The following is a 23,411-nucleotide window of genomic DNA, read 5'->3' as shown; positions in this document are numbered from 1 at the left end:
ATTTTAATGTAAAAACAACTTGAAAAAAATTCCACACAGTGGCACTCTTCAAAATGATAATTTACATGACAATTTCTGGCTGGTAAGAAAACATGGACTATATCTTCTTATCTCTTTAAACTCAATTTTGTCTTGTTTGGGCATATATTTCTCTTTAATCATTTGTTTCTGATTCAGAAACAGAAAGACATTTATCAATGTGGAAAGGGAAAATTCCAGCAGCCAACTAATGATTTATATTTTCAAAGAAAATCTGTAGCTAGGATTTAGATAGAAGTAAGAATACCAAAAGCTCAAAATCATTTTATGAGACTACCAGCAGAGGGTTAATTTTAATATTTTCTATACAATTTCAGACTTGTAGTGCAGCATCTTCTTAATGGAGAGGCAAGGACCCTTTACAACAGTTGACCTGATAAAATATAAGCTCTCTTACAAGTGCAAACACTTTTACAAAAGTGTTTCAGGTCAATATTGAGTATTATATTGTTTCTTGCTTAAATAGAAAAGTTTGTAAATGAATTCTAAATTTAATAAAGTACACTCCCACAGTTAAATATATTCAACAGCAAAGCCCAATCCACAAGAAAGACATACAAATTCTATTGAATACTTTGGCAATGGTGATTTTTGCACTGTTCTAATCAAATTATATTATATACTTTTGAGGAAATCTCTCCTGCAATGTCTGATGTTGCCAAATAAGCAAGAACAAGGAAAAAAATTACCATTTATTTCAAAAAAGTTCAGGAAATGTTGGGTCACCAGACAAAACGAAACAGAAAATGGCTTTCTGTAACATAATAATTTAGTTAGAAAAAAGAGTAAGTATATCACAAAACTCAACCAATCTATCTTTGTGATACATTTAACTTGTTAAATGTGCAATCTACAGCTTTCACATATATTAAAGTTTCTCACTGCAATGGTTTAAAGTCAACATTGAAAAGAGGAAAAAATACATAGGAAATTATGCTTCATTTTTTACAATGACACTAAAGACATAAAGTTACCTTTCAGTGATATCTGAATGTTAAATGCTAAAGAAACAGTGGTTTCTGCTATGACAAAGGTCAGTCTGCATGAAACTTTAACCTTTTTATATAAGAATACATTTAAAAAATTCAGAAATAGAAAAAAATAACAAACTCTGTCAACCTTTCCATTTTTCTATGCAAACCAGGTTTTAAGTACTGAGTTCATGGTAGTATTTCTGATTAGTGTTAAGTAATTAGTTTAGGAGTTTGGACTGAAAGGGCCTTTTGCTTTTATATTAACTTAAAAGTAATATGGGATCTTCTAGCTCATAGAAAGGAACAGAGCTGGCTTGACTTTCTCCAGAATCTGAGTCATAGGGAGCATCAGGGAGCTCTGTAAAACCATATGCCAGTTGTTCATCTTCTATATCTGATCGAACATAGCAGGAAGGGTTAGAGTATTCCTCATCTTCTATACTATTGAAATCTTGAGGAATATATAACATCCCTGGGTAGTTCCTACTAACCAAGTCACTTGTAGTTTTTAGGGATATTTTTCTAAATGCCATCAGATGCATGTGTGAAAATTTTGAATACTTGAAACGTTTAAAGCCCAGGGACTCTATAGCAATCTTCCAGCTTTTCATCATCATTGCATGACGATTCTGATGGGAGGAATCAGGTGTGATGATAAGCAATAAACCATTTAACACTAACAATTCATGGGCTTTCTTGCAGCAAATCCATCTCTGGTAAGGTGATGGAAAATAAGAAAGAAGGAGAGAGAAAACAACCACATGAAAAAGTTCTCCAGGAAGAGAATCAATAGGGTTTTTCAGCTGCTTCAAAAAGGCATCTATAGCATCCTGTGCAAGCTGGAGTGGTTGTTGAAGCTGCAAGTTCAGGAAGTCACATTTATATACACTCTGCAAAAAGGAAAAAACAAAGCGTATTAGGATTTCAAGATTACTTTCATCTTATTACATAGAGTTTACACCAAACTATTTCACAGCATTTCTATATAATTCAAGCTTTAATTATGCACTTTTCCCTTCTAAATTGTTCCATTTGCAGACTTATTCAACCAAAACTTTTAGTCACAAAAGTCTCAGAGCAATTCTGCCTAGAGAATTTGTAGTTATATAAAAACAAAAAACAGTTAATTTGAAATTAGAAATATTTTAAGCATATATACCTTTAAAGTAATAAGGGCTTATTTGAAATTTAATTTAGCTAAGAGTGAACAGAAATGATGTTTTTACTTTAGATAATTAAAAAAAAATTTCAATTATAGTATTATACAGCCATACAGTATTATATTAGTTTTAGGTGTACAACCCAGTGATTATACATTTATATAACTTATTAGACAATCACCCTGATGAATCTAGTACCCATCTGACCATATATAGTTATTAAAATATACTGACTGTATTCCACATGCTGTACTTAACATTTCAGGGATTATTCTGTAACTACCAATTCATACTACATTAAGAAAAATCGTCACTTAAGGGCATGCTTATTGAGGGGGAAGGGAGGGAGAGAAGGGGAGAGAAACATCGATGTGAAACAGAAACATTGATCAGTTGCTTCTTGTATGTGCCCCGACTGGGGACCAAACCCATAAGCCAGGTATGTGGCCTGACCAGGAAGAACTGGTGACCTTCTGGTTTATGGGACAAGGCTCCGACCAACAGTGCCACACAGGCTCAGTTATTAATCCCTTCACTTTTCATCCTTCCCTCAAGATCCCCTCCCATTTGCTATCAAAATGTTCTCTGTATCTATGAGTGTGTTTCAGTTTTGTTTGTTCATTTATTGTTTTTTAGATTACACACATAAGTGAAATCATATGGCATTTGTCTTCCTCTATCTTATTTCACTCAGTGGAATACCCTCTAGGTCACAGGTGACAAACCTAAGGCCCAAGGGCCAAATCCAGCCCTCTACCTTGTTTTATCTGGCCCAGAACCTTGTTTCCACTCAGTGGCAGCACCGAGCTCTCGCTTAACTGTTAAGGAGTAGTTACATTTATACAGTCCTAAAATTCCATTTGGCCATTTGAAGGCAACTGCGACGCTGATATGGCCTCCTGGTGAAAATGAGTTTGACACCCCTGCTCTAGGTCTGTCCATGTTGTTGATGATGGCAAGACTTCATTCTTTTTTATGGCTGTGTCATATTCCATTGTATACAGGATGGGGCAAAAGCAGATTTATAGTTGTTCATATGGGAAATAATACAATAATAAATAATACCAGAATAAACACTGTGTTTCATGTACTCACAACTGCAAATCTACTTTTGCCCCACCCATTATATGTGCCACTTCTTTATCATCTACTGATGGACACATTATACGTGTGACTTCATCATCTATTTATGGACACTCAGGTTGCTTTCATATCTTGGCTATTGTAAATGATGCTGCAATAAGCATATGGATGTACAATATTGTCTTTTCAGTTTAGTGTTTTGGGTTTCTTTCGATACTCAGAATTAGAATTGCTGAGTCCTTCTTTGTCTTATTATATAGCCTTTGTTTTAAGGTCTATTTTTCTAGTATAAGCATTGCTACCCATTTTTCAATTGTTTGTTTCCATTTTCATGAAACATATTTTTCTATGCATTTACTTTCAGTCTGTGTGTCTTTTGATCTGCAGTGACTTTCTTGTAGACAGCATATGTAAGGATCTTGTTTTCTTATCCATTCAGCTTCCAATGTCTTTTGATAGGAGCATTTAATATATTTGCATTTAAAGTAATAGTTGATAGGTATGTATTTATGACCATTTTATTATTTATATATTTAATATCTTTCTCCTCCTCTTCTTCTTCCTCTTCTTCTGAAGACCCTGTAACATTTTTCGTACTGGTTTGACAGTGGTGAACTCTTTTAGCTTTATCTTGGGTGGCGAGCTATCTGACCTTCAATTCTAAATGACAGATTTCCTGGGAAGAGTAATCTTGGTTGTATGTTCTTGCTTTTCATCACTTTGAATATTTCTTGCCAATTCCTTCTGGTCTGCAAACTTTCTTTTGAGAAATCAATTGATAAGTTTTATGGGAACTCTCTTGTAGATAACTATCTTGCTGCTTTTAAGATTCTTTCAATTTAACCTTTAGAATCTTAATTATGATGTGTCTCAGCGTGTTTCTTTGGGTTCATCTAGTTTGGGACACTGTGCCTCCTGGGCTTGTTTCCTTCACCAAGTTAGAGAAGTTTTCTGTCATTACTTTTTCACATAGGTGTTCAAATTGCTGCTCTCTCTTCCCCTCTGTCATCCCTCTTAGGCAAATGTTGGTATGCTTGAAGTTGTCCCACAGGCTCCTTATACTATCCTGATTTTTTAAATTCATTTTTTCCTCTTGCTGCTCTGATTGGGTGTTTTCTGCTTCCTATCTTCCATCTCTGATTTGATCCTTTGTTTCATCTACTGCATTGTTGATTTCCTATAACATATTTTTCATTTCAGTTAATGTATTCATCTCTGACTGGTTCTTCTTATGTTGTTATATTTGTTTTTACATTTCCCATATCTTTGTTGAAGTTCTCAGATATCATTGAGTATTTTAATAAACAATGTTTTGACTCTGCATCTAGTAGATTGCTTGTCTACATTTCGTTCAGTTTTTTTTCCCTGGAGTTTTGTCATTCTTTCATTTGGGACATGTTTGTCTCCTTATTTTGGCAGTCTCTTTGTGTTTGTTTCTATGTATTTGGTAGAGCTGCTACATCTCCCAGGCTTAGTAGAGTGGCCTTATAAGTAGGTGTCCTGTAGGGCTTAATGGAACAACTTCCCTGATCACCTGAGCTGAGCACTCCAGGTGCACTCCCCCTTGTGTGGGCTGTGTACACCCTCCTGTTTTAGTTGTGCCTTGCAGATTGCTGTTGGCACATCAATGGGATTTTTCCATAGGCCAATTGGCTCTAAGGACTGGCTGTGACCACCATGGAGGATTAGATATGCAGGGGCCCACCTCACAGAGCAGGACTTTCTTCAGCAGGGCTCTGGTGCTGCTGGGTTTGTCCCCTGTGTTGCTTGTGGAGGTGGCTGGGTGGTGTTTCAATGTGGTCTGAAGCTGTCTACTGGGTATGCTGGTTCTGGGGCCTCCCAAGAGGTGCAGGTGAAGGTTAGCTGCCAACTATGCCCTGCCCGGAAGAGGTCAAACTGGGAACCAATGCTGGCTGCTGCTAATGTCGGGTGTGGGGCCAGTTAGTAAGAGGTATGGGGCACACTGAGGCCAGATGCTACTTATTTGAGAGATTTTAGGAGTCTGAAGCATGAGCCAGTACAGGTCTCTGTATGAAACAGCTACTGAAAAGGACTTGGGTGGGCCTACAAGGTGCAGAGAATCAGTAGAGCAGGACAAATAATGTTACCCAGAAGATTAGGACCCACCTGCCTGCTCTGTTAGGGGAGGGCTCAGAAAAGTAACAATGGCCACTGCTAGCACTCATAGGAGAAAGCTGCCCCTCCTGCTCTTACCTTGATATCAGACAATTTAGTTTCTCCCCATACGTCCTGGGTGCCTTTTGTGCTGCTGCCCCAGTGCTAGAGCTCAGAGTGAGTGAGTCCAGGAAAATTTTTCTGTGGTGCCTTTAAGAGGAACACCTGGGACTCCAGCTTCACTCCATCTCACTCAGCCACAACCCCCACTGTTTTTTTCAGCCAGAAATTATGGAAACTTCTCTTCCTGGCTCTAGAACCCTTGGCTTGGGGGCCTGGTGTCAGGCTGGGACCCCTTGTTCCACAAGTGGGACCTCCACAGCAAATATATCCCTCCTGATTTTATTTACCACGCATGGGTGTGGGACCAGCAGTTCCAAATCCCCACCCCTCCTACTAGTCTCGCTGTAGTTTCTTCTTTACACCCTTAGTTGTAGGACTTTTGTTCAGCTAAACTGAAGGAGGTTCTGGATGATAGTTGTTCTGTGGTTTAGTTGTAATTTTGATGTGCTTGTGGAAAGATTCAAGGACTACCTTTATCTATACTTCCATCTTTTAAAAATTTCTTTATTTTAAACAATTAAACTCTATTTTTTACATAATATCTTTTAAAATACATTTTTTCATAATGTAAAAATTTTATTGTTGTACAATTATAGTTGTCCCCATTTTCCCCCATTACTCTCCCCTTCCCTACCCACCCTCACCTCCCACATTCAATCCTCCCACCTCATTGTCTTTGTCCATGGGTCCTTTGTACACAATCCTTGACGACCCTTCCCTGCCCCATTATTGCTCTCATCCCTCCCTCTGGTTACTGTCAGTTTGTTGTTTATTTCCATGTCTCTGGTTACATTTTGCTTGCTTATATGTTTTGTTGATTAAGTCCACTTATACGTGAGATCATATGGTATTTGTCTTTCATCACCTGGATTATAAAACAACAAACAACAAGTGCTGGTGAGGCTGTTGAGAAAAGGGAACCCTAGTACACTGTTGGGAATGCTGACTGGTACAGCCACTGTAGAAAACGGTATGGAATTTCCTCAAAAACCTAAAAGTGGAACTGGCTTTTGACCCAGCATTCCACTGCTGGGATTATATCCTAAGAATTCTGAAACACCAATTCAAAAGAACCTATGCACCCCAGTGTTCATAGCAGTGCAATTTATAATAGCCAAGTGCTGGCAAGAGTTTAAGTGCCCATCAGTAAATGAGTGGATCAAAAAACTGTGGAACATTTACACAATAGAATACTACACAGCAGAAAGGAAGAAGGAGCTCTTACCTTTCACAGCAGCATGAACAGAACTAGAGAGCATTTTGCTAAGTGATATACTGCCATCTTGACTGGACCCCAAGGAATGACTTATTTCTAAATTCAGTCATCTTTATATTCACTTCAACATTTATAGTTACCAAGACAGGCTAATATAAAAACTAAACAAGAAATAAAGATGAATTATAGAAGTCTAAGAGGATAATGGAAGAGGCATTATAAATTTGTAAAAGCAGAATACCAAAACTTTTTAAGGTAATGAAAAACAACTTTTACTTAAAAAAAAAATTAAAACTAGCCAGGTAGTTTTATTAATGAATTTTCTAGTTCTACATTAGGCTTGTTTACAGAAATTATTATGGATTATTCAGAATCAGATTCTAGAGGCCTCCTGCTGGAAGTTACATTTATTCATTTCTGTTTCATCTCCCCCCAAACTCCTGTAATAATTAAATTTAGTTGTACCAACATCTGTATGCAAGTACCTCTCTTATCCTCCATAGTTTTAAAAGGTGTAACGATACCTTAACAGTGATACCCTTTGTTTGACTCATCTTTATTTGGTCATTTATTTGCTGCAGTTGTTCCTAGGGGTAGCTATTCCTGTTTTTCATTATAAAAGACCTGTCAAATTCATACTCAATTTTGGGTGAAGTTTTGAATCTTCCTACTGGTATCTTTAATATCTCCCTGATTAATCAGGAGATCTCCCTGATCGGCCATGATATCTCTCTAATAGGACACGATCACTCTGAGTGATCTGAATGGCCATAAGATCTCTGTAATTGGTTACCAGATCTGTCAGAGTGGCCATGAAATCTCTTTAGATGGCCCTGAGATCTTTCTGGGGGCTATGAGATCTCTCTGATTAATCATAAGATCTATTTGGCCTTGAGATGTCTCTGGTTAAAGATGAGATATCTATAAATGACCTCTGGATCTCTCTGAATAGTATCAATTTTCTTCCAACTGGCCTTGAGATTCTTTCTCTTTTGATTGGCTTCGATTCTTCACTGCTTGGGCCTTAGAATAATCACTGCACGTCTCCTGCTTAAAGACTGCCTGTTTGAAGGGCTTTGTTGATTTTAATCTAGAACACAGGTGGCAAACATAAGGCCTGCAGGCCGAATCTGGCCCTCTACTTTGTTTTATCTGACCTGGCACTTTGTTTCTACTGGGCAGCAGTGCAGAGCTCCTTGCCCCTAGTTAAGTAGTTACATTTATACAGTCCTAAAATTACACTCAGCCCTTTGAAGGTAACTGTGAGGCTGATGTGGCTCCTGGTGAAAATGAGTTTGACGCCCCTGATCTAGAAGGTCCTTGGTATGGTTTTTTTATTTCTTTTTTCAGTGTTGTTCCTGGATATTGAGGATTCAGGGTTTCATCGCTGAATTGAAACTGAGTTCTTCTTTCTCTCACTTTATGTCTCATTCTTATTTTCTTCAAAGTTTGGATATTCCATCTTTCTAAGAATTATAATGTTATCATGTATTGATATGATCATGTGATTTTTGTCTTCTTTAGCCTGTGGGTGTAGTGGATTACATTTATTTATTTATTTATTTTTAGAGAGGAAAGGAAGAGAGAAAGAGAGAGAGAGAAACATCAATGTGTGGTTGCTGGAGGCCATGGCCTGCAACCTTGGCATGTGCCCTGACTGGAAATCGAACCTGCAATGCCTGGTTTGCAGCCTGAGCTCAATCCACTGAGCTACGCCAGCCAGGGCAATTTTTTAATCACCTATTTATTAGAACACAATTCAAGCATTTTGCTTCCTTGATTCCTTCAAATGTAGTTTCTGAATTCTTTATGGGAACACAATAAAGATATGAATACAGCATAAAAAACAAAATTTAAACCATTTCCTTTAACAAGCTACTAGTAATTTTAATATTATATTTATTTTATTGAAAAGTTAAGCCCTCATGGCGGTGAAGTAGGTGGTAGTGGAGCCCTGTTCTCCTTGTGCCAGGCCGGAACACCTAGCTGATCTTCCAAGGAACAGAGTGAACAACCAATGGAATCCCAGCTTACATGAAGTTTGGAGACAAAAAATTGCGGAGGACATTGAAAAACGGACAGTGAGGAGAGTGCGATAGGACGATAAGTCCCCTGGGATCTGCTCTGGGACCAAGGCTGCTGTGGCCCCCGCCCGCCCAGCGCCTGCTGCGGGATATGGGGAGGAGAGTTAGAGCACCAGCTCCCTCCCCTACCAGAGCAGGGAGGGCAGCCTGGCACTAGGAGGGACCTGAGTGCTGAAAGTCGCTGGGGAAAGTAGAGATGAAGTGGGAGGCGGCATACACCCACTGGGACTGTGGACGTAGCACCAGAGAAATTGGGGTGCTGGTGACACCTGGAGAAGGGAGGAGTTGGGCTGTGTCAAACCCTGACTTGGATAGTCTCTGGACTGGTAGAAAAAGTGGGGCTGTGTGGTGAGCTTGTTAAGAATGGCGGGCAGCTGCTTTGTAAGGAACTTTCCAGCAGCAGTTGGTGCCTAACGAGGAAGATTTCAGCTGCGCTCACTCAGAGTGAGTAGAGGAGGTGAATCGTGCCCCCTGCTGCTTTGACACTTCGTGCACAAAGACAGTGGCTGAGCTGAACCTTGCACCCTGCCTGTCTGGCACTGTATGCACCTGGAGTGAGTGGAGGAGTGGAACCATGCGCCTTGCAGCTCTGGTACTACGTGCACAAAGACAGTAGTAGGGGGAACCATGCGCTCCACTTTTCTTGGGCTCTGCGCCAGAGATTGACTCACGCTGTGAGCAGCTGAGTGGCTGATTTGAGCCTGGCAGCTCAGGAAAGACCTGTGCTGGAGGCCGGAAAACCGAATACTGCGACCCAAACCTGGTTCCCATCCTCTCAGAACCGAAGGAAGGGAGAAAAGTGAAGCCCATCCCCCTCTTCCTATAGCAGCTACAAAGACGAGCAGAACTCACTGAACAGATTTAAAGTCAGCACGAGGCTTACAGTTATCTTTTTTTTTCTTTTTGGATCCTCTCTCTTCTCTCAACTCCCCCCTCCTTTATTGAATCTTCTTCCAAGTGAGATGATAAAAGGTGGAGTTACAAAGAGTCCAGAGACAGATCAAAAGGGGGAGCACAAGGCTAACCCCCAAAACCGAGAAACTGAGAAAAATGTCACTTTGCTGTCCCACAGAGCAGGCATTTTATTGTGTATGTGTATTATTATTAGCTTGCAATTACTTTTACCACTTTTACTTTATTAGTATTTTTTTAAATTTCTCTTCTTTATGTTTAGTTTCCTCGATTTATTTCCCTGTTTAATTGCATTGCTTGACAGGTTTTCCTTATTCTCTCTCTGTATTGTATTTTAATTTTCCTTCTTTCACTTCACCCATGTTCCAATAACACCCAACTCTTGATCTGGAACTTTCTATTCTGTTTATCCAAGTCATTTATTTCTTCTCATATTATTGTTGTTCTAGTACCATTATAAGTAAATGTTGTTCCTACAACTGTACCTACTACACAGCAACCTTCCATGATCTTAGCCCACTTCACTTTAACCCTAATCATTAGTATTGTAGTTAATTCTATTCTCTCTCACACTACATCTACTTTCTATCCTTTAATCTCACTATATCTCATCATCTAACCTTACACAAGCACTCCGTTTTCTGGATTCAGCTCACAATCATCTCCCCTCTAACAAGAGTCTTATCTCTCACCTTTTATAAAAAGTGGCGAATTGAGTGAAATACCACAGTTAATGCTACACTTATCCAAAGAATCTCCTATCTCTTCTCTACTTGCTGGTACTTTAAACCCCATAAAACACTTTCATGCTGTTTTCATCCATTTTTCTCACCCCCTGCCACTGAGCACAAGAATATGTGGGAGCTGCAAACATCACTATACCTCCTGGAGGAGAAAAACCACTAATAAAGGAACCACCAAAAAGTACAAATCCAAGCACAACAACAGGGTACACACAAATAGAAGAAAGGGCAAACCCAGAGCATCCAGTTAAGAAGATCAAAGACCATACAACTGAGCCTCACAAAATTCCTGCCATAGAAGTTCACCCTACAAAGACAGCTAACAAAGTGAAACATTAGGAAGCACAGAAACAAAAAAAGTCAACTAAAATGGGGAGACCATTAAAATGGCAACATTACAAGATAAAGAGAGAATCTTAATGGCAGCAAGGGAGAAAAAGGAAGTAACATACAAGGGAGCCCTGAAAAGGCTAGCAGCTGATTTCTCAATGGAAACACTCCAAGCCAGAAGAGAGTGGCAAGAAATACTCCAAATAATGAAAGCCAAAGGCCTGCAACAAAGATTATTCTACCCAGCAAAACTCTCAATTAAAACGGAAGGCCAAATAAGGAGCTACCAGGACAAAAGAAATCTAAAAGAATACACTTCCTCCAAAGCAGCTCTGCAAGAGATGCTAAAGAGACTGCTTTAAGAAAAGGAAGGAAGAGAGTGAGAGAGAGAGGAACACAGGTATGAAAAAATGGCAATGAATAAGTACCTATCAATAATAACCTTAAAAGTAAATGGATTAAATTGCTCCCATCAAAAGACATGCCTCAGAACAAAAGAACTACACAGACTGAAAGTGAAACACTGAAAGCAAATATTCCAAGCAAACTGACAGGAAAAAAAAAAGCCAGGGTAGCAATACTCACATCAGACAAAATAGACTTCAAAAGGAGAGCCATAAAAAGAGACCTAGAAGGTCACTTCATAATACTCAGGGGACGAATCCTCCAAGAAGACATCAATATTGTAAACATATATGCACTCAACACAGGAGCACCCAAATACATAAAGAAAATCTTAGAGGACTTCAAGAAAGATACTGACAGCAACACAATTATAGTAGGAGATTTTAACTCCCCACTGTCAAAAATGGACATATTACAAACAAAATAACAACAAAGATATTGTGGCATTGAACAATGCCATAGATGAAATGGACTTAACTGATGTATATAGAGCCTTTCATCCCAAAGAAGCACAATACACATTCTTTTGAAGTGTACATTTTCAAAATTAAAACATATGACACAAAACAAGCTGCAACAAATTTAAGAAACCTGACGACATATGAAACATTTTCTTTAACCATAAGGGACTGAAACTAGAAACTAACCACAAGGAAAAACTCAAAAACACTCAAACTCATGGAGATTGAATAGCATGTTATTATTAAACAATGAGTGGGTCAAGAAGGAGATCAAGGAAGAAATCAAAAAGTTTCTGGAAACAAATGAAAATGAACTCACAACAACCCCAAACTTATGGGACACAGTAAAGGCAGTCCTGAGAGGGAAGTTCATAGCTATACAGGCTTACCTAAAAAAAAAAAAACCCAAACATTTCAAATAAACAACCTAACCCTACACCTACAAGAACTTGAAGAACAACAAAGATAGCCCAGAGAAAGTAGAAGGAGGTAAGTAACCAAGATCAGAGTAGAATTAAATGTCATAGAGACTAAAAGTACAATTCTAAGGATCAATGAATCCAGGAGCTGGTTCTTTGGAAAGATAAACTAAATCGACAAGCCTTTAAGCAGGCTCATCAGATAGAAGATCCAAATAAACACAATCAGAAGTGAAAGACGAGAGATTACAACTGTAATCAAGGTAATACACAGGATTGTAAGAAATTACTATGAAGAACTATATGCTAAAAATTTGAAAACCTAGGTGAAATGGACAAATTTCTACAAAAATATAATTTTCCAAAACTCAATGAAGAAGCAGCAGAAAGCCTGAACAGATCAATAACAGCTGATGAAACTGAAGCAGTAATCAAAAAACTCCCAATACACAAAATCCCTGGACCAGATGGTTTCACAAGAGAATTCTACGAAACATTTAAGGAAGAGCTAAACCCTGTCGTTCACAAACTATCACAAAAAATACATGAAGGTGGAAGACTCTCAAACTCTTTTTATGAGGCCAGCATCATCATAATCGCAAAACCAAATAAAGATATAATGAAGAAAGAAAACTGAAGACCAATATCACCGATGAACATGGATGCTAAAATCCTCAACAAAATATTAGCTAACTGCATCCAGCAATACATTAAAAAGATCATACAGCATAACAAAGTGGGATTCATCCCAGGGATGCAAGGATGGTACATCATTCACAAACCAATAAACGTAATACATCACATAAACAAAAGCAAAAACAAAAATCACATGATCATATCAATAAATGTGGAAAAGGATTTGATAAGGTACAGCACCCATTTGTGATAAAAGCACTCAGCAAAGTGGGAATAGAGGCAACATCCTCAACATAATAAAGGCCATATATGAGAGACCTACAGCCAATATCATACTCAATAGACAAAAACTAAAAACTTTCTCACTAATATCAGGAACAAGACAAGGCTGTCCACTTTCACCACTTGTATTCAACACAGTATTAGAAGTCCTAGCCACAGCAATCAGACAAGAAAAGGAAGTAACAGGCATCCAAATTGGAAAAGAGGAAACAAAACTGTCATTGTTTGCAGATGATATGATAGTGTACATCGAAAACCCTATAGACTCCACCAAAAAAGTGCTTGATCTAATAAATGAATTTGGGAAAACAGCAGGATACAAAGTCAATATTCAGAAATCAAAGGCATTTTTGTATATCAACAAAGAAACATCAGAAACAGAAATCAGAAAAAAAAATCCCATTTGATATAGCAACAAGAAAAATAAAGTACTTAGAAATCAAACTAACCAAGGAGGTAAAAGACCTGAACTCAGAAAACTACATAATACTGAAGAAAGAAATCAAGTAAGACACAAATAAATGGAAACACATACCATGTTCATGGATTGGAAGAATTAACATCATCAAAATGTCCATACTACTCAAAACAATTTATAGATTCAACACCAAACCTATTAAAGTACCAATGGCATATTTCATAGACTTAGATCAAACACTTCAAAAATTTATATGGAATCTAAAGGACCCCAAATTGCTGCAGCAATTTTGAGTAACAAGAGCAAAGCAGGAGGGATCATGACACCTGATATCAAACTGTATTACAAGACCACTGTAACCAAAACAGCCTGGTACCAACATAAAACAGGCACATTGATCAATGGAACAAAAAAGAGAGATCAGAAATAAACCCAAGTCTCTACGGTCAATTAATATATGACAAAGAGGGTAGCAACATAAAATGGAGTAAAAATAGCTTCTTCAACAAATGGTGTTGGGAGAACTGGACAGCTACGTGCAAAAAGGAAACTTGAGCACCAACTTACACCATACACAAAAATAAATTCAAGGTGGGTAAATGACTTAAATATAAGTTGTGACACCATTATAGTCCTAGAGGAGAATATAGGCAGGAAAATCTCAAATGTTTCACGCAGAAATATTTTCATTGATATATTCCCTACAGCAAGGACCATAAAGGAAAGAATAAACAAATGGGACTTCATCAAAGTAAAAAGCTTCTTCACGGCTAAAGAAAACAGCATTGAAATGAAAAGAGAACCAACGGTATGGGAAAATGTATTTGCCAATGATACCTCAGACAAGGGTTTGATCTCCAAATTATATAAATAACTCACACAATTCCACGCTAAGACAAGCAACCCAATTAAAAAATGGGCAAAGGACTTGAACAGACCCTTCTCCAAGGAGGACCTACAGAGGGTCCAGAGATATATGAAAGGATGCTCAGTATCACTAGTCATCAGAGAGATGCAAAGTTAAACCACAATGAGATACCACTTCAGAATGGCCATCACAAACAAAGCAACAAACAACAAATGTTGGAGAAAGTGTGTAGAAAAGGGAACCCTAGTGCACTGTTAGTGGGAGTGCAGACTTGTGCAAGCACTATGGAAAACAGAATGGAATTTCCTCAGAAAACAAACAAAAAAAAAACCAAAAATGGAAATGTCTTTTAACCCTGCAATTCCACTGCTAGGATTATATCCTAAGAACCCTGAAACACCAGTCCTAGAGAACCTATGCACCCCAATGTTCATAGCAGCACAATTTATAATAGCCAAGTGCTGAAAGCAGCCCAAGTGCCCCTCAGTAAATGAATGGAACAAAAAAATAATGGTACATCTACACAGTGGAATTATACACGGTAGAAAGAAAGAAGGAGCTCCTATCCTTTGCAAAAGCATGGATGGAACTGGAGAACACTATGCTAAGTGAAATAAACCAGGCAATGAAAAACAAATGCCATATGATCTCATCATTAACAGGAACCTGATCAACAAAACGAACAAGCAAGCAAAGTATAGCCAAAGACATTGAAATTGAGAATAGGCTGACAGTGATCAGAAAGGAGAGGGGAGGGGATAAAGGGGAAAAGGGGTGAAGGGTTTACAGGAACAATTATAAAGGACATATGGCAACAAGGGGGATAGAAATGGGGGAGGGAGGTGGGAAAGGTTGGGGCAGTGGGGAGGGGTGGGGTAAAAGGCAGAAAACTGTACTTCAAAAACAATAAAACATTTAAAAATACATAAATAAATATTAAAAAAAGAATAAGAGCATTCTTCCATTAACTAAATCAATAATATTTAGCCCAATAGAAAGTTAGAAGGTAAGGAGAAGCCAAAACTTTCAATGTGCAAAATATATTTAAATTAGTATACTTTACTTCAAAATGCAAGAGATATGGCACACACAAAAATCGATATAAAGATGATTTATTATAGGATTGTATACTTAAAACATAATTGTATTAACCAATGTCAACCCAATAAATTTAATAAAAAAAGGTATGGCAAAATCTGAAAAAAAAAAAAAAAGTTAAGCCCTGGTTTGAAACACTACATATTAAATTTACCTTAGACAAATGATTAAGGGAACCATTACAGTTAAAGGAATGAACAGCAGCACATAACTTGCTGAATATTAAAACTCTATGGGAATGATCTTGAATAGAAAGCAGTTTTAAAATTAGATAAAATTAATTACATTTATCACATAACAATAGTTATTAATTAATAAACAAAAATAAGAGTTAAGTTAGTCCTTCATTCTTGTTAATGGGTTGACAAGCTGGTCACATAATCATCTGAACTACCTATGAGGGAAAGTGACACAGAAAGCTCTATTACAAGGAAAAAAAATACTTGTTTTTCTTCTTTACTTGTTTTGATAGCTTTATTAAAGTATAACTGATGTATAAACTGAAGTAGAACTGACATACCAACATTATTTAAAGTGTACACTTTTAATATTCTGACATTTTATTTTTTTATTTTTTAATATTTTGTTAGTTTATTGGTAAATTCTCTACAATTAGGTGATTCTTCTTTTTCTATTCAAATTTAAGTTTATTGTCTTTTTAAAATATATTTTATTGATTGTGTTATTACAGTTGTCCCATTTTCCCCTTCACTCCCCTCCATCCTGCACACCGTCTTCCACCCACTCTCCCTCCTTTAGTTCATGTCAATGTGTCATACAAGTTCTTCAGCTTGTACATTTCTCACCCTCCCCGTTTCCTACCTACAATCTATGCTACTTATTCTCTGCACCTTTTCCCCATCTCTCCTCCTCCCACTCCCCTGTTGCTAACCCTCCATGTGATCTCCATTTCTGTGGTTCTGTTCCTGTTCTAGTTGTTTGCTTAGTTTGCTTGTTTTTGTTTTAGGTGTGGTTGTTAATAATTGTGAGTTTGCTGTCATTTTACTGTTCATATTTTTTAACTTCTTTTCTTAGATAAATCCCTTTAACATTTCATATAATAAGGGTTTGGTGATGATGAACTCCTTTAACTTGACCTTATCTGAGAAGCACTTTATCTGCCCTTCTATTCTAAATGAAAACTTTGCTGGATAGAGTAATCTGGGATATAGGTCCTTGTCTTTCATGACTTGGCATACTTCTTTGCAGCCCCTTCTTGCCTGCAAGGTCTCTTTTGAGAAATCAGCTGACAGTCTGATGGGCACTCCTTTGTAGGTTACTGCCCCCTTATCTCTTGCTGCTTCTAGGATTCTACCCTTCATTTTCACCTTGGCTAATTATGATGTGCCTTGGTGTGTTCCTACTTAGGTCCAACTTCTTTGGTACTCTCTGAGCTTCCTGGACTTGCTGGAAGTCCATTTCCTTTGCCAGAATGGGGAAGTGCTCCTTTATTATTTGTTCACATACGTTTTCAATCTGTTGCTCTACCTCTTCCCCTTCTGGTACCCCTATAATTCGGATGTTGGAACGTTTAAAGATGTCCTGGAGGTTCCTAAGCTTCTCCTCATTTTTTAGAATTCTTATTTCTCTATTCTTTTTTTGTTTGGTTGTTTATTTCTTCCTTCTGGTCTACTCCACTGTTTTGAGTCCCAGTTTCCTTCCCATTACTATTGGTTCCCTGTGCATTTTCCTTCATTTCTTTTATGGTAACCTGCATTTATTCATCTAATTTGCGACCCAAATCAACCAATACTGTGAGCTTCCTGATCACCAGTGTTTTGAACTGTGCATCTGATAGGTTAGCTATCTCTTGGTCATTCAAAAGGATGAGTTCCGGGGCACTGATTTGTTCTTCTGTTTGAGCCATCTCTCTCTCTTTTTCTTGGGCGGGGGGCAGTCTGGTCGCTCCTGTTCCAGTGAAAGGCGGAGCCTTAGGTGTTCACCAGGGCTGGGCACCCCAGTCGCTAGATTGTGATGTTGTATGTGAGGGTGGGTCCGGGAGGGAACAATGGAGGTAGCTCTGTTCTCCGTGGGACCTCAGCCCCTTCCCTGGGATCCTGGGTTGCACGCTCTGCCCTGCTCCACAATCGCCGCCTCACTGGGTCTGCCAGCTGCTGCTTGTGTACTCAGGGTCCACCCGCTGCGATCTTGCACATCCCAGCTGCCTTAGGCACTGGGTTGCCTTATGCGCCCAATTCTCCCAGTTCTTTGCGCCGTGCCCTGCATCCGGCTGCTTGTCTCCGCCCCTCCTACCAGTCTGGATAGATGGGTCTATTTCAACTTCTTGGCTGTCAGACTTCCATTCAGATAAATTTTCTATCAGTTCTAGGTGTTATTCTGTCTCTAGATTGTTGTTGTTCCAATCTTGGTTGTGCATGGAGGTACGGTGCATCCACCTATGCCTCTATCTTGCCAGAAGTCCGACATTTTAACACTTATGAAATAATTGCCACAATCAAGATCATGAACACATGGAACACACCAAAAAGTTTCCTTTTCCCCCTGATAGTCCCTGCCTCACACCCTCCTTGCTTTTTCCCTGCTACTAGGCAATCATTGAGGTGAATCCTACCATTATAGATTAGTTTGATTTTCTAGAATTTTATATGAATGGAGTAATACAGAATAGACTTGTATTTTGTTTGGCTTCTTTACACAGCATAATTAATTGCATTGAGATTCATCCATTGTTTTTCTCCATGTATTGACAGTTTATTCCACCATCATTGCTGAGGTACACTACTGGATCAAGAATATACCACAGGTTTGTTTATCCATACACTTGTTTATGAATGTCTGCATTGTTTTAGTTTTTTGGCTACTACAACTCAAGCTGCCTGTTTATGAATATTCCTGTTTGTGTTTGAATGGACATGATTTCATTTATCTTGGATAAATATACAGAAAAGGGACAGCTAGATTGCATATATAACTGTTAAAAGAACTCCAAAATGGTTTTCAAAAGCAGTTATGCAGTTTAACATTCCCACCGGAAATATTAGAAGGTTCCAGTTTTCTAAATCCTCAACACTTGGTATGGCCATCCCACCCCCCAACTTGAGTCACTTTAATAGGTGTCTAGCGATTTACTGTGGATTCAATTTGCATTTTCCTGCTGCATTAGTAGTGCTGCATTAGCACTACTAATGAGTAGTGATGCTTATTTTCTTTACATGTACTTATTTCCTATCTTGGTATCTTCTTTGGTAAAGTATGTGTTCAAATTCTTTACCCATTTAAAAAATATTTCGGTTGCTTTAAATTAAAAAAGCCCTGGCTAGTGTGGCTCAGGGAATTGAGTGCTGGCCTGTGAAACGAAGTATTGCTGGTTCGATTCCCAGTCAGGGCACATGCCTGGGTTGTGGGCCAGGACCCCAGTAGGAGGCACACAGGAGGCAACCACACATTGATGTTTCTCTCCTTCTCTTTCTTCCTCCCTTCCCCTCTCTCTAAATATAAATTTAAAAATCTTTTTAAAAATTAAAAACATACACACATATATATCTGTTTTCTTATTTCTGAGTTTTGACAGTTATTTATTTTGGGGAGAAGTACATAATCAGATATATGACTTGAAAATATTTTCTCTAGGATTAGGGGTATCAAACACATTTTCACTGGGGGCCATATCAGTCTCATGGTTGCCTTCACAGGGCCAAAATAATTTTAGGACTGTATAAATGCAACTATTCCTTAACTGTTAAGGAGCTGAAATTACATCCAGCCCTTTGAGGGCAATTGTGAGGCTGATGTTGTCCCTGGTGAAAATGAGTTTGACACCCATCTTAGATTGTGGCTTGTCTTTTCATTCTCTTAACAATGTCTTTTAAAGACTAGAAGCTTCTAAAAAAGATTTTTGATGAAAGCCAATTTATCAAGTTGTTCTTTCATAGCTTATTTTAATGTTATACCTAAGACATCTTTTCTTAATCCAACATCACTAAGATTTCCCTTGATGTTTTCTTCTACAGGTTTTATAACTTTTTTTCTCATTTAGGTATACAACCCATGTGAGTTCATTTTTGTGAGTGGTGTAAGGAAAAGACTGAAATGTTTTTCCTCTTGTATATGGATATCTAATAGTTCCAATCAACATTTGTTGAAAAGATTATGCTTTCCATTTTGGTTGAAAATCAGTAGTTCTTAAGTCTGGCCCTACTTATGAACCCTCTACTATATTTCTTTTTTTTTTTTCACTTTATTTAAAATTTGATTTTAATCATTGTTCAAATACAATTTTCTCCTTTTTACTCCCAAGGCAGCTCCCTCTCCCACCCCTCCCCACGTCCCTCCCATTACCACCCTCCCCTTAGTTTTTGACCATGTGTCCTTTAAGTTTGTTCCCGTGAACCCTTCCCACTGTCCCCTGAAATTCCCTCTACTCTCTTCTGTGGGCACTGTCAGCCTGTCCCCTATTTCAGTGTCTTTGGTTATATTTTGCTTGTTTCTTTGTTTTGCTGTTTAGGTTCCTGTTAAAGGTGAGATCATATGGTATTTGTCTTTCACTGCCTGGCTTGTTTTGCTTAGCATAATGTTTTCCAGCTCCATCCAAGCTGTTGCAAAGGGTAGGAGCTCCTTCTTTCTTTCTGTTGCATAGAATTCCATTGTGTAAATGTACCATTGTTTTTTGATCCATTCATTTACTGATGGGCATCTTGGTTGCTTCCAGCATCTAGCTATTGTAAATTGTGCTGCAATGAACATTGGGATGCATAGGTTCTTTTGGATTGGTGAGGATAGAGTCCCAGCAGTGGAATCGCAGGGTCAAAAGGCAGATGCATTTTCAGTTTTCTGAGGAAGTTCCATACTGCTTTCCATAGTGATTGTACCAGTCTGCAGTCCCACCAACAGTGCACTAAGGATCCCTTTTCTCCACAACCTCTCCAACACTTGTTGTTTGTTGCTTTATTTATGATGGTCATTCTGACTGGTGTGAAGTGGTATCTCACTGTGGTTTTAATTTGCATCTCTCTGATAGCTAGTGATATTGAACATCGTTTCATGTGTCTTTGGATTTCTGTATGTCCTCCTAGGAGAAGTGTCTGTTCAAGTCCTTTGCCCACTTTTTAATTGGGTTCCTTGTCTTCTTAGAGTGCAGTCTTGTAAGTTCTTTATATATTTTGGAGATTAAACTCTTGTCTGAGGTATCATTGGCAAATATGTTTTCCCATACAGTTGGTTCTCTTTTTATTTTGATACTGTTTTCTTTAGCTGTGCAGAAGCTTTTAATTTTGATGAGGTCCCATTTGTTTATTCTTTCCTTTATGTCCCTTGCTCTAGGGGACAAGTCAGTAAAAAAGTTTCTTCGTGAAACATCTGAGATTTTCCTACCTACGTTCTCCTCTAGGACTTTAATGGTGTCACGTTTTATGTTTAAGTCTTTTATCCAACTTGGATAAGGTAGGAGCTTTTTTGCACGGAGGTGTCTAGTTCTGCCAACACCATTTGTTGAAAAGGCTATTTTGACTCCATTTTATGTTGCTGCCTCCTTTGTCAAATATTAATTGACCATAGAGACTTGGGTTTATTTCTGGGCTCTCTATTCTGTTCCACTGGTCTATGTGCCTGTTTTTATGCCAGTACCAGGTTGTTTTGATTACAGTGGCCTTGTAGTATAGTTTAGTGTTGGGTATTGTGATCCCTCCTACTTTACCCTTCTTTCTCAAAACTGCAGCAGCTATTCAGGGTCGTTTATAATCCCATATAAATTTTTGAAGTGTTTGTTCTATGTCTGTGAAATATGCCATTGGTACTTTAGTAGGAATTGCATTGAATGTGTAAATTGCTTTGGGTAGTATGGACATTTTGATGATATTAATTCTTCCAATCCATGAACACGACATATGTTTCCATTTGTTTGTGTCTTCCTTGATTTCTTTCCTGAGTGTTATATAGTTTTCTGAATACAGGTCTTTTACCTCTTTGGTTAGGTTTATTCCTAGATATTTTATTTTTCTTTTTGCTATTTGAAATGGGATTTTTTCCTTGATCTCTGCTTCTGCTCTTTCATTGTTGGTGTACAGAATGCCTTTGATTTCAGGATATTGACTTTGTATCCCGCTGTTGTGCCAAATTCATTTATTAGGTCAGGCAGTTTTTTGGTAGAGTCTATAGGATTTGCTATGTATACCATCATGTCATCTGCAAACAGTGACAGCTTTGTTTCCTGCTTTCCGATTTGGATGCCTTTTATTTCTTTTTCTTGTCTGATTGCTGTGCCTAAAACTTCCAGTACTATATTGAATAGAAGTGGTGAAAGTGGACAGCTGTGTCTTGTTCCTGATCTTAGTGGAAAAGATTTTAATTTTTATCCATTGAGTATGATGTTGGCTGTAGGTCTCTCATATATGGCCTTTATTATGTTGAGGAATGCTCCCTCTATTCCCACTTTCCTGAGTGTTTTTCTCCTGAATGGGTGATGTACCTTATCAAATGCTTTTTCTGCATCAATTGATATAATCATGTGGTTCTTGTCTTTGCTTTTGTTTATGTGATGTATTACATGTACTGATTTGTGAATATTGAACCATCCTTGCATCCCTGGAATGAATCCCAGTTGGTCATGGTGTATGATGTTTTTAATGTATTGTTGGATGCCGTTTGCCAGTATTTTGTTGAGAATTTTAGCATCAATGCTCATCAGTAATATTGGCCTGAAGTTTTCTTTCTTTGTTGTGTCTCTGGTTTTGGGATTAGGATGATGCTGGCCTCATAAAAAGTTTCAGAGTCTCCCAACATTTTGGATTTTTTGCAATAGTCTGTGAAGGATAGGGGTTAGCTCTTCCTTAAATGGTTTGTAGAATTCTCCTGTGAAACCATCTGATCCCGGGCTTTTGTGTGTTGGGAGTTTTTTGATTACTGCTTCAATTTCTTTTGTTGTTATTGGTCTGTTCAGGCTTTCTGCTTCTGTTTCATTGAGTTTTGGAAGATTATATTTTTTGTAGAAATTTGTCCATTTCATCTAGGTTTTCAAATTTCTTGGCATACAGTTCTTTGTAGTAATTTCTTACAATCCTTTGTATTTCTGTGGTATCTGTTGTAATCGCTCCTCTTTCATTTCTGATTGTTTTTATTTGGGTCTTCTCTCTTTTTTTCTTGATGAGTCTCCTTAAAGGCTTGTCTATTTTGTTTATCTTTTCAAAGAACCAGCTCTTGGATTCATTGATCCTTAGAATTGTGCTTTTAGTCTTTATGTCATTTAATTCTGCTCTGCTCTTGGTTATTTCCTTCCTTCTGCTTGCTCTGGGCTGCCTTTGTTGTTGTTCCTAGAGTTCTTGTAGACATAGGGTTAGGTTGTCTGTTTGGAATGTTTCTAACTTTTTTAGGTGGGCCTGTATTGCTATTAACTTCCCTCTCAGGACTGCCTTGGCTGTGTCCCATGGGTTTTGGGTTGTTGTGAGTTCGTTTTCATTTGTTTCCAGAAACATTTTGATTTCTTCCCTAATATCATTCTTGACCCATTCATTGTTTAATAGCATGCTATTTAATCTCCATGATTTTGAGTGTTTTGGGTTTTTTCTTTGGGGTTGGTTTCTAGCTTCAGTCCCTTGTGGTCTGAGAAAATGCTTGGTACGATTTCAATTTTCTTGAAATACTTGAGGCTTGTTTTGTGTCCTATCATGTGCTCTATCTTTGAAAATGTTCCGTGTACATTGTAAAAGAATGTACATTTAGCTTCTTTTGGATGGAGGGCACTGTATGTATCAGTAAAGTCCATTTCCTCAAGGGTATTATTGTTTAATGCCACAATATCTTTGTGGATATTTTGTTTGGAAGATCTGTCCATTTTTGATAGTGGGGTGTTAAAATCTCCCAGTATAATTGTGTTGCTGTCCATATCTTTCTTGAAGTCCTCTAAGATTTTCTTTATGTATTTGGGTGCTCCTATGTTGGGTGCATATATATTTACAATATTTATGTCTTCTTGGTGGATTCTTCCCTTGAGTATTATGAAGTGACCTTCTGGGTCTCTCTTTATGGACCTTTTTTGGAAGTCTATTTTGTCTGATATGAGTATTGCTACCCCGGCTTTTTTTTTCCTGTCC

General features: G+C 38.0%; 1 protein-coding gene across 1 annotated transcript in view; it reads right to left on the bottom strand.

Moving 5' to 3' along the window:
• Window positions 1–718: 718 nt before the first annotated feature.
• Window positions 719–23,411, bottom strand: part of BMT2 (base methyltransferase of 25S rRNA 2 homolog) — a 201,210-nt gene continuing 178,517 nt past the window's right edge. The window contains exon 5 of the mRNA XM_045847799.1: window positions 719–1,903. Within this exon, the coding sequence (XP_045703755.1) occupies window positions 1,274–1,903 (630 nt within the window). The 3' untranslated portion in view covers window positions 719–1,273. The remainder of the gene's footprint in view (window positions 1,904–23,411) is intronic.

The sequence above is a fragment of the Phyllostomus hastatus genome, unplaced genomic scaffold, assembly GCF_019186645.2.
Source record: "Phyllostomus hastatus isolate PE091 unplaced genomic scaffold, TTU_PhHast_1.1 phas_contig_118, whole genome shotgun sequence".
In the NCBI taxonomy this organism is placed as follows: Eukaryota; Metazoa; Chordata; class Mammalia; order Chiroptera; family Phyllostomidae; genus Phyllostomus; species Phyllostomus hastatus.
This window is presented reverse-complemented; position numbering and strand designations above follow the sequence as displayed.